At 42.7% G+C, this 12,304-nt stretch overlaps 2 protein-coding genes across 4 annotated transcripts in view; both read left to right on the forward strand.

The window, feature by feature from the left end:
* Positions 1-9,895, forward strand: part of LOC133466128 (adenylate cyclase type 9-like) — a 31,840-nt gene extending 21,945 nt beyond the window's left edge. The window contains exons 4-11 of the mRNA XM_061749524.1: positions 1,986-2,099; positions 2,168-2,424; positions 2,528-2,630; positions 3,486-3,694; positions 4,146-4,305; positions 4,401-4,543; positions 4,928-4,951; positions 5,094-9,895. Coding sequence (XP_061605508.1) covers positions 1,986-2,099; positions 2,168-2,424; positions 2,528-2,630; positions 3,486-3,694; positions 4,146-4,305; positions 4,401-4,543; positions 4,928-4,951; positions 5,094-6,396 — 2,313 coding nt within the window. The 3' untranslated portion in view covers positions 6,397-9,895. The remainder of the gene's footprint in view (positions 1-1,985; positions 2,100-2,167; positions 2,425-2,527; positions 2,631-3,485; positions 3,695-4,145; positions 4,306-4,400; positions 4,544-4,927; positions 4,952-5,093) is intronic.
* A 1,468-nt stretch (positions 9,896-11,363) lies between these two features.
* The window catches only part of crebbpb (CREB binding protein b), a 33,017-nt gene continuing 32,076 nt past the window's right edge, over positions 11,364-12,304 (forward strand). For all 3 annotated transcript variants that reach the window (XM_061749521.1, XM_061749522.1, XM_061749523.1), the window contains exon 1: positions 11,364-12,207. In XM_061749521.1, coding sequence (XP_061605505.1) covers positions 12,123-12,207 — 85 coding nt within the window. In that variant the 5' untranslated portion in view covers positions 11,364-12,122. The remainder of the gene's footprint in view (positions 12,208-12,304) is intronic.

Below are 12,304 nucleotides of genomic sequence, written 5' to 3' on the forward strand. Positions count from 1 at the left end.
CATTGGGCCGTCTGACACAGAAACCAGAAGAAAATTAAACCTTGTGTATTTAAAGCCCGAGACGTTCAACCAAACCATATCATTTCCACTTTGCAAACTCTGTAAACCTCACACACAAGCGTTGCACGCGGTCACGTGACTACCCGCCTGCGTTTGATTGGTGACATGGAGTCAAGCGGCTACATTGAATTGGTGAAAGAGTCATGTGACAGCGCCTGAGGCGCACGTCGCAATGTAGCGCAACGTAAAAGAAAAGTCAAAGAAGCGTTTGTTCTTCACATGTATGTTTCATTAAAAGTGCTATTTATCCAAAAGGTATCAGAGGAGGATGGAGGATGACGCATGATTGGGGAGTCAGCAGGGCGCCTCTTAGTTTAATGAGCTTCGGCATGCAGGGGAGAAGGGAAGTCTGCTTGACGACCTCCATCCCGTTACACTCGCGATTTTATCCTCTTTAGGGCCCGAGCTCAAGGATCACACACAGGGATCTTCAAGCACCGACATCTGCTTAAAAGGACTCATGAGACGAATAAAGCTTTAATGTCCTGGGTGCAGATGTTGATGTCGACGTTTCTCTTGCTAATATCGTCCATACGGTAAATCCGCAAATAGTGGCCAGACTCTAATAGACGCCGGGTGTCATTTAGTCACCCTCATAAACAAGTGAATGCCTTTGATGTCCCCAGGAAATAAAATGCATAAACGCAGGACAAAATTAACTATCAAATATTTTTTTAGTGAAGCATAGTGTCCTGCACATTGATCTGATTTCATATTTAATACAATTCAAAAGATGAATTTGAACTACCTTGAAGAGTGGAAAAATAGCAGGCCTGTTATACAGATGATTTTCTTTTTAAATACAATTTTTTTGTTGAATCACTCTAATGTGCTTGGTGTCATCAAGCTACTAGCATAAATGCCATGTATTTGCTAATTCTGTGCTTAAAATTCACTGTTGTTACTTTTAGTCCATTTACTCCAACGAGGAGTTTCGTGACGCTGAAACAATAACATAAAAGAAGTTGCCTGACATGGAATAAAATGCACATTTTGAGTTTAATATGTGTACTATCAGATCTAGAGTTGAGAAAAGGCAGAAATGTGCACCTAGCAAAGGATATAAACAGTCTGTCAGATAAATGAAAGTGTGATGATGATGAGTTTCATGTGTGCATCTTTCCCAGTGATAGAACCTTCCGGTAGACTCAACGTGCGTCTATGTTTATGTAACTTATTTGTTGGCCCCAATTTTCCTCAGCGCTTACATACTAGCATAGCATTTCATACTACATTTGTGTTGTTTTAATCTCCAATTCAGTTCCAGTTCATTCCCGTCTTAGTGTTTGTCTTGGCCACATTGCTTCCAGTACGTGTACGTGGACGTTGGATGTTTTTGTCCAATCATATTTCAGCTGCTATGTGTTGCCATGTCATGTAATCTGCCCAGGGCCTCCCCATTCAGTAGTGCTAGCCCATGTAACTTAAACCACATTAGCAACGGATCGGGTTCTTTAACCAGACCGATTTCAAATCGAGCTGGCCCTTGATGACATCAGCATTTTTTCCATCCTCTGATTGGTTAGTGAGAGTAAAACTTGTTACAGCCACCTTTGACTAGCAAAACGCATCTGTAGCAATCTGCATAAATTATTACATTCAGTAAATCAGTATCTCTGGTGAGTGTGATGTATTTTATTTCGATGTTTTATGTTTTGTCATGTTATCAGATGAATATGATTCTGAACTGCTCTAGATTATGTACGTGGTCCAGTTGCATGCAGTCATATTGCATTTTTTGTTTTTGTTTGTATAATTGCGACATGAAATTGGTGGTATTAAGAAGTGGATGAAGTCGGGTAAATCCCTACGAAAGGCCCACGTAGCAAATGCATGGCCCGCGACTGATAAATTGTAATTAACCGGTAAAGGTCTTTCATTTTATTCCCCAGAATGCATATAAAGCCTCCTCTTCCTCCCCGCAGCCTCCATGTCCGTCCTGCAGTGTCGTCCTCGTGCCCGGAGACGAGAAGGTGCTGGAGGAAAGTGACGCGACCCATGGCCGCCGTGAAGACCACAAGACGACCAGTAATGGCAAGGTTAGACCATTGGTTGGACTGTTTATTTTGACAAAAGACCCCTGAGCGCTTATAATGTCTCTTCTCAGGACTCTTCCTGTGTCAAGGGTGCCCCCGGGGTCTCCGCGGCCCGCGGCCCCAAGGCTCTGAACGGCCTGCTGAGCCCTCAACTGGAGCCTCTGAACAACAGCCAAACGTCGCTGTGCGAGATGCTGCAGGAGAAGGAGAAGAAGACGTGGGCCGGAGGCGCCTTGGGCATGGACCACTCGGCGCTCATCCCGCTGCGCTCCAAGAACTTCCGGCAGAGAAGCGACGCACACTTTGTGGATGTCATCAAAGGGGACAGGTGAGGACAGCCAAAAATCCTCCGAGGCTATAAATGTAGTCACTTTGCTCTCTCCAGAGGGCACGTTACAGATCATTTGCACTGATTTGTTCTTCTTTGACAGCCTGATGAAGGACTATTTCTACAGACCGCCCATTAACAAGCTCTGCCTCACTTTCCTGGATGAGAGCCTGGAGTCTGCCTACCGGATAAGCTATCAAGAGGAGGTACGTTTGTTGCTTTGCATATCGGCCGTCCCAGGATTTCTAGATTATTTTGACAAATGCATGTCATTCCACCAGGGCTGCTTTTGGGCGATTTACGGTACAGCCTTTCCTTACTGTGGCGAAGAGCAAACATCTGCAAGTCATTGACACACCCCTCTAAAAAGGTTCCTAATTACCAACAGTCTAAATGAAGCACTTCAATTAATTCAACATAGTTCCTTGGCACCAAGATGCCATGCGATAGCGCCGAAGTAATAATTTTATTACTTCAGCTTGAGCACAAAGCATCAGAAAGGGGAGTTTTTTTTCAGCAAATAGCGGAGAATTGGTTCGCATGCAGACACGCCACTTCACCAGGCCCCCAAAGTGTTTCAAAAATGTGTTAAGGTCTCATGTTTAATTGTCTAGACGTGATTTTAAATTCACTGACATTGTCTTGGTGCGTATAAAGTCGATCATTGATTTTATTCTGTTCAAGAACTGACAGTTGCTGATGTGCATTCATACACTTGAAATCCTGCGAACTCTTTGGAAATCACTTGTGCACGCCAACATTTTGTAAATCCTTGATCTAGTGATCTAGATCTTTTTGAATATTGTAACCCCTCACTGTGTCCGAATTTTGTGTTTGGCAGTGGGTTTGTGTCCTTTTACGCTCTCGAAACTGCGGCAGAGAAATATCCCCCGCAGGACAAGGGACAGGAGAAGTGCGGCAGTTTTATTGTGAGGGCGCGGTGCTCTCTGCTGGTGGACATCAGAAATGCACTTTTCCCGACCATGATGATTCGAATCTGTAAGAAACAATTTGTGGCTCCCTTGATTTTCCAACTCAATTTTGTGTTCTTCACCTATTAGGTGGAGGCCCGAGCATCGGTGCAGACCTTCGCCAGCCCAACCTTCAGTTCTTTCCTGGACATGCTGCTGTGCTCTTCGGTGTTTCTGGCTTTGTCGATGGCCTGTTTCCTTCGCCCCGTCGTTTCCCAGCACAGTCGACCCGCGCCGGCCGCCATCGTGACCGCCGTGGCTGCTTTGCTGGAGGCCCTGGCTCTCTTGTTCGCTATCCGGTGAGAAAAGGCAATGGTCAACGCTACCGAATGAAGAAGTGGAAGTATGTGGTTTATAGGCTTGCAGATTCATGTTAAAATTACACTGAAGACTGCAGAAAACTGCGCAATGACACTTGAGATGTGGCTTTAGCGTCCATTATAGTTTTAGCCAAATAAGTTGTTACACAACAATTGAGGGCTATTTAAAAGAAAACCTTTCCCGGCAGTAGATGGATTGATGAATTGATAGAAAGACGGATGCCTAGATAGATAAGACTTTAAATGAGCTCATCTCCTTGTGTGTGAACAATAGCATCTGTGAACTGAGATAATTGCAGTTAGAGCCTTAGGGATGAAAAGGTCGGATTCCATATTCGAATGAACTCCATAGGTACAAAAGTCCGATACAGAAATGACACACTGACGATGACGTTAAATTCCAAAGACGCAGGTGTTGATGTCTTCCCAGTATGGCGTTCTACCTGGACGGCGCTCTGAAGTGCACTAGGACTCTGATGAAAGTCGTGTCGGCGTGGATGCCGCGTCACCTCGTAGGCGCCGTCACCGTGTCCTTGCCCGCTCTGGCTGTCTTCGCCCACGTCACCTGCGATATGCATCACTCCATTCAGGTTGGGATGAGTATTTTGTCTACTTGGCAGGTGTGTTGTCATCACAAGTGTTCTGCCAAATTCAAATCATCATTTTGTCTTGTTCTTCCCTCCAGTTCACCATGTTCATCTGCTGCGCTGTCGTCATTGCTATCATTCACTTCTGTAACTCTTGCCAGCTCAGCTACTGGATGCGCTCGAGCTTAGCAACTTTAGTTGGACTGGCGCTTCTTTCGCTGCTCTTCACGTCTCCCTGCAGGTAGGACAAAGTTAGACATCATTGCAAAGATGTCTATGTACTATGTACTAAATATGTGTTGTGATTTATTATACTTTTCATCAGTTACTATACAGTGGATCCTCGCTATTCGTGGTGGATAGGGACCGGGCAGAAATCTGCAGATAATTAACCTTTGGCACCATCTTGTGATATCTTACGATTGCTCAGAAAGAACACAAAAACTGGTCTCCCCCCCCCCCCCCCCCCCCCCCCCCCCCCCAAAAAAAAAAATCTGTCAATTGGCGAATCTGCGAATAGCGAATAGGCTGGGGAACACTTCTGATTGTAGAGGTATACCCAATGAAATGCATTTTCTCAATGGACATACATTATTAATTTATATGTATGTTTTATTTCTTCTAGAGTTGCTGCAAGTCTTTTTTTCTGGTAAGTTTTTTTTTTTTTCCACTGACATTTCATTTTCACATTTTCATTTTCAACAAATATTAAAACTGAGGTTGGTGAATGTTAAAATTGTAAAAAGAGACTTTGTGGACACCCTGTATAGTGTACGTTGTCTCTCCTCCAGGTCAGACCAGCGGAGCAACAGCAGCAACAGCTCAATTCTCAAATACGAGAAGCAAGCTGGTGGTGGAGGTGAAGCCCACCCCAAAGAGCTGCTGGGCCCTGAGGCCTGCGTGGCCTTTTTCCTGCTCCTCCTCCTCGTTTGGTTCCTCAACCGGGAATTTGAGGTGAGTTACCGCCTCCATTACCACGGCAACATGGAGGCCGACCAGCACCGCATCAAGATCCAGAACATGAGGGACCAGGCCGACTGGCTGCTCCGCAACATCATCCCCATCCACGTGGCGGAGCAGCTGAAGGTCACGCAGAGCTACTCCAAAAACCACGACAACGTGGGCGTCATCTTCGCCAGCATCGTCAACTTCAGCGAGTTCTACGAAGAGAGCTACGAAGGCGGCAAGGAGTGCTACCGGGTCCTCAACGAGCTGATTGGCGACTTTGACGAGCTGCTGCGCACGCCCGCCTTCGCCAACATCGAAAAGATCAAGACCATCGGCGCCACGTACATGGCGGCGGCGGGCCTCAACGCTCAACAGTGCGCCGATGCCGCCCATCCTCACGCCCACCTGCGGGCCCTCTTCGACTTCGCCCTGGAAATGATGCGCGTGGTGGACGACTTCAACAAGAACATGCTGGGCTTCGGCTTCAAGCTCCGCATCGGATTCAACCACGGGCCCCTCACCGCCGGCGTCATCGGCACCACCAAGCTCCTGTACGACATCTGGGGCGACACGGTCAACATCGCCTCCCGCATGGACACCACGGGCGTGGAGTGCCGCGTCCAGGTCAGCGAGGAGAGCTACTGCGTCCTCAGCGCCATGGACTACGACTTCGACTACCGCGGCACTGTCAACGTCAAGGGGAAAGGGCAGATGAAGACCTTCCTTTACCCCAAATGCGGCGACAGCGGCCCAGTACCACAATACCAGCTCTCCGTCTCTCCGGAGATCCGAGCGCAGGTGGACGGCAGCATCGGACGCTCGCCGACCGACGAAATCGCCAGCATGGTGCCCAGCGCGGCGGCGAGCGGCAACACGGTGCCCAGCGTCAGCGCCGGATCCTCCGCCAAAATGGGGCTTAGTCACGAGACGGGCGACGGGCTCCATGGGCGTCCCTCGGGGCAGGCCTGTCACGCCAGGCGCTCCGTGTCACACGGCGGCCTGACGTCCGTGCACGTCACCAACCTGGAGGGACCGCCTTTGGTCGCCAATAGGAACCGGCTCGTCGTCTCAGCGGCGGTAAAGCCTAGCCAGATTGCAACAGCTGCGTCCCAGAAGGACAAACACCAAGATTCCAACAGACTTTGAGCATTTTCAAGGCTTTTGTTACACCCAGGGGGAGGAAACCTTTTTCCTGTTTTTATAAAGTCCACCGAGGACTACATTAATGAAAAATATGTTCCATATTAGGAACCTTTGTGCGTTCCCATTTCTTTTTAGAGTTGCGGTCGTTTCCCCTCCCCTCTTCCACCTGACAGTTGGCATTTGAATCAAGCCCGAAGGAAAGTTGTTTTTTTAAACGCCCCAAACTTGAGCGAGCGCCTGACATTCTTAGTGGCTTCTGCCAGGTCGAAGGAAGAGAACGATATGAACTTGATTATTGCTACCTTTAATCTGTCTTCTTTTTAAGTGCCTTTAGAATAGAATAACATCTAGACTCCAGCCTTTTTCTCCAAAATTCTTAAAAGGCAACAAAAATGCTTTCGCTGTATCACTGTTTTGCTTTCTAAGCCATGTTTTTTTTTTGCAACCTTTTTGCCTTTGATTGTCAAACGGCTGACGTTATAGGCGGAAAGCGCTACACGGTTTATATTAGCAAAATGCTTTCCTCGTTCGTCGTGACAACGCCAAAGCTGTTTAAAAGACTCGGGCGCGTGAGGTGGAGCTGCATGTTGAGTGTGTGTAATTGCATGTACAGTATACATAGTGCGCGGGTGTTCTTTCATGTCCATCCTAACAAGATCAAATGTAAAACTACTGGATGACTCGGGACCTTTTGTATGTCGTTGAATGTTTATTTTAGTAACGTGACAGTCTCTCAGCTCATCAAGCCGGCTTGAAATGATCATCCAAACTTTTTCTCGTCTTTGTGAATCAGGAAGCTGCACCTTTTAGAGTGTTTGAATTCATCTTTGAATCAGAGCAAAGCTCAACTTTCTGCTTATTATTATTTCCATAGCACTTGAATTGTTCGTGTGAATCTTCGGTCCTCTCACTTTGATCAGAGAAGCCGAATGTTTTGGTTTACTTAGATCATTGATTTCATTGTATTATTATTGTTACAATGCAACCTCAAAAGTAAAATTCTAAATGTTTTACAATTTGGAAAATATGCCTCAAAAAATACTCAAAAGCCTGAATGTCAATGGAGTTCTGTTCCTACTGCTGCGACCTACCCCGATTTTTTTTTTTTTTTTGAAAGTCTATTGCCAGTTTTCTACTGTAACAGCAAGTAATTGTGACGTTTATGTGAAGTATAATTTAAAAAATATTTGGACCTCATATGGAGCCTTGTGGAACACCCACCATATCTATATACAGGGGGTCCTCTGTTTATGATGTAGTTCTGATCGTATGCCTGCAATATAACCCAAATTTGTACTTTAGTCTGAACACTCGATAGTCTATCACTAACCTATGCTAACACACTAGTTAAGTCATAATTAAAATAAATATTTGTATGAAAAACATTTCAAGTCAAGGTTTTACAATTTGGAAGCTTTTCTGGAAAAATATGCTTCAAAAGTCACTAAAAAAACCTGGAATTTGGCGGCGTTACGTTCGTACAGCGGCAATGTACCCCACATTTGTACACATCATAATCTATCACCAGTTTTCTACTATAACGCAAGTCATTGTTACATTTATTGTAAAGTATAACGTAAAATGCTTTGGACCTAGTGTAGACCCTTGTGGAAGACTGCCAATGTGTATCTATAGGGGGTCCTCTGTTTACGATGAAGTTCCATTCCTACGGTTGCGAGGTAGCCCGGATTTGTATGCAAGTCTGAACACTCTGTAGTCTACCTATGCTGACACCGGAGTTAAGTCATAGTTACAGTTAATATTTGTATGAAAAAAACTTGAAGGCCGGAGATATAAAATAAGAGGTGAACCTCCCAGAAATCACCTCTTTACGTCCATATCATGTGTCATCAGTTTCCCCTAAAAAAATGTTTTTACACTTGTATGACATTTACTTTAAGTATGATTTATTTTTATTTTTTTGATGACAAGTGGTTAGCACGTCCGGCTCACAGTTCTGAGGTTTCTGGCTTCAACTCTCCACTCCAGCCTTCCTTTGTGTTTACAAAATAGAAACAAATGAATGGCCAAAGAGGTTCCACTATTATTTGAAGTCATGCTAGTTATTATTATATTATAATTATTATAATTATTATATATTATTATTATTATTATTATTATTATTATAGTTATGCTAGATTGTGTGCTCAGAGGCAATACAGATGAACAGTTGAAATAGAATATTTTGAAATCAGTGAGCAGTACCAACCCAAATGGAATTATAGAAATAATTTGTCTGATTAAATAGCATCATGTATGATTTGACATTACCCATTGTGGTGTACATATTCTTGTAAAGTCGTGGGTGTCTTGTGCCTTTAATTTTTCTTTCTGTCCCAGAATCAAATACATGTAGTTATTAATGGATATTTTTATGTATTTGAGTAGTGCCCTTGTTTTCTTTTTTTAAACACAATTCAATGTAAACATTCACAACATGTTCATTAACACGCCTTACAGCTGACTTACATCGTCATATTCAGTTCCTATCTTGCCTTCTAATATATTCTGTATTTATTTCTGCATGTAGTTTTAAGTGCAATAATTCAAATGGAGTAAAAGGGATTTTATGCTTATGAGCACATAATTCTCACCCAAATGGGTAATTATTAACACAGTAAAGGTACGCTTCAATAATGACCCGAGAATAAGTGCTTAGTAAGTTTTGGATAAAGCGCATATTCATCTATTCTTTACTAATTTTGATACTTTTTAAAAAAAAATGTGACTTAGACTTAACTCTTAATTAGTCACTAGCATCATATTAAAATAAGTATTATAAGTGGAAAGTTTCTCCTCAAGTTTTTCTTTTTTTTTTTTGCTTCTTGCACTGCAAACATGAGCTTTAAGATGTTTGTTGTTTGACGTACTGAGCTGTAAAGGACGTTCCGAGCCGCCTGCGTGGCATGCTGGGAAATGTTGATGCCAAAGAGTGTCATCGCTGTCTCGTCTGCGTTTGAAAAATACATTTCCCGCGTGTCTGCTTTTGGTGAGCGCGTTCAAGATAGCTTGTTCATAAATTCAGTGTTTGCACAAGGTATATACGTACTCAGTTTTATGTAGCGTATGACTTTGTATTTGTATAATATCTGAGCATTTTCTATTATTTATATATGTGCATGTATTGAATAGCATAAAGGACTAGCTCATTTAACAATGTTGGAATAATACACAGTACGTGTTTACATTTTGCCTGCACGTGAGTTAAAACGTGTGTGTTTTGGAAGGGACGTACTTAATTAGCTGTATTCATTTCAAGCTATTCTTTTTACATTCTCTGTCATAATATAATATTAATTGTCATTTTTTTTCTAGCGTCCCAACTAGCCAAATAAAGACATTACTAAATGTATACATTAGGCAGTGTGAATAGCCTGCCACCCACATGTTTTCAGGACTTATTGTTGTTGTTTGGATTGTTGTTTTTTTCTGTATATAGCGCGCTTATTTGGTATGCAAAAGGAGGTAACCTTAAATAAAGTCATGTTGTAACTTTCTTTTACACTTTGCATACAACCCCCCTTTTTTTCCCCATTTCTACTTTGTTGTTGAAGGCTTTTACTATTAAGCATCAGAGGCATTAGTGACGTTTGCTTGCTATTCACTTCATATTAAAATACAAAAAGAAAACCCTTCTCTAGTATGAACATAATGTGTACTCTCGTTTGATAGCATATAAACAGCAGAAGCATACGTAAAAGTTTTTTTTTTTTTAAAGAAAGCATAAAAAAGAAAGCATAACTCCAAAGTGTATAACTTTATATACTTGTTGTATAAGAGTGTTTTGTTGTCGTTGTTATCTATTTATTTATTTACCTAAAAAAAACAGATTTCTGTTGTAAGGGTACCTCAAAAGTGCTTGCAAAAATACCGCGTGTCCCTAAAGTTTGGACACGGACAAAAATGCATATTTTCAAGAAGTGACATTTTCAGCATTTTATTTACTTGGAAAACAGTATTAACAAATAACATCTATAACATAATCTATAAAATATTTTTTAACACAACAAATGTAAAATATTTTATAAAACATTGTTATAAATTTGTGTATATTTTCCCTCAAAACTATAAAAAAAAAAAAAATTTATTGTTTGTTTTGGGGGGCGTGTCAATTCAAGTTGTATTGCCACAGGGTTTTGTTGTACGCCCACAATGACCCATAACTCCCAAATACAAATATTGTTGTTTAGAGCAGTGGTTCTCAAACTTTTTGCCCCAAGTGCCACCTCAAAAAATACTTAGTTCTTTAAGTACCACCATCATGACCAACATTAAAATACATTTATAAATAAATAAAGTGTTGATAAAAAATGAGACAGAGGTTTCATGCCTGTAAAGTGTATTTAATATTACTGCAAGCCACTGTAACATTATGCAGTTTGGATGTTAACAGTGTACTTAAATATAGGGGAAAAAACTGCACTTAAATAACAATTCAAATAATATGTATTGAACAGAAAAGTTTAATAAAAATGTAACTACTACAAAAAAAAAAAAACTATACATGTAAATGTGTTGTACTATCAAGTTAAATACAACTGAACTGTACTTGGGCAGTGATTATTTTGCGTACCACTACAGGAAGCCCACGTACCACATTTTGAGAATCTTTGGTTTCAAGCACTTACTTGCAGAAAATGAAAAAGTGTCAAAATACACAAAAAAGGTCTAGTGTTTTTTTTTTTGGTTGCTTAATTTTTTCCAGAGCTATATAAAAAGTACTGTAAACTACATTAAATAAAACATGAATATGCTAAGTATTCTTTATTCTTATGCCATTTCTTTTTAGGTGTAAATAAAAAAAATGCGAAATTGTACATTATTATTAATACATTTTGATGATGGCAATTTGTCTCACGTCCACGTGACGCACGGTGGGGCACAGGTTTACGTCATGACGTCATGAGCACGCCCCCCCCCCCTCCTCCCCTCCCCTTCTCCCCCACAGTCTCGCTGGGAAGAAAAAAAAAACTTTTTGTATCGTAGGAATCAACAGCCGCCATCTTGACGCGGCTCAGAATCGGGATTTCTGGGGGAGCATTAATTGTAAAAAAAGCGACCGGAGCCACCCAAAGCGGACCCCGAACGGCATTTTTCTGGGCCCAAATCGAAGCGCGAGGTCTTCCGGGGAGGATTAATGCGAACGTGAGGGCTACTCGGCATTTTGTCGTGCCCAAAGCCCAGCGTATATTTGATTTCCCTTTTAGCGAGCGCCGCTTCTCGCCGTTCGTCCGTCCCGAGCCGCCGTATTTTCCGGCGCGACAGCCACCGAAAAAAATAATCCGTCTCAAAGGAAATATTTTTCGATTTTTGCTCTTTTTATCCGCGCCGGAGGCGAATTTTAAGGGGGCTCGTTTCGACGGCGAAAAAAAATGAGTCCGCGCCGACGCGTCGCCGGCGATCTCCGCAGAAATGGCTTCGCGTTGGCTTCGTGTAATATTTCCTGATTGATTTTAATGGATTCCTCTCGGCGCGAGATAATTTCGGATGCAGTTATTGGGGATAATTATGTGGGTGTTGGATGTTGGATTATCATGGGGTGATCTCCGGCGGCGAAGCGTGGCGCTGTTGCCTTTCTTTTGAAACCTCCTCTCCCCGGGCAGCATTTTGCCACTCGAGGGAAAAAAAAAAAGAAAAGAACCCAGTTCAAATGATTCTTTTTTGACGCGCTGTCATATTAGCAAGTTAGCAATTCGAATAAAAGAAGCCCCTCAAGCGGAACCCCCAGAATGGCTGACAATCTGCTGGATGTCGGACCCCCCACAGCAAAGCGACCCAAACTCAATTCACCTCTGTCGGCGTCGGACGGCCCAGGTGAGTGCTGCTGTGTCTGCTGCTTCTTCTGCTTTTCTTCTTCATGTTTGTCTTGTCACTGGGGTTAAGATGAACGATGATGGGACCAGGATGCCAC

The sequence above is a fragment of the Phyllopteryx taeniolatus genome, chromosome 16 (assembly GCF_024500385.1).
Source record: "Phyllopteryx taeniolatus isolate TA_2022b chromosome 16, UOR_Ptae_1.2, whole genome shotgun sequence".
Lineage (NCBI taxonomy): Eukaryota > Metazoa > Chordata > Actinopteri > Syngnathiformes > Syngnathidae > Phyllopteryx > Phyllopteryx taeniolatus.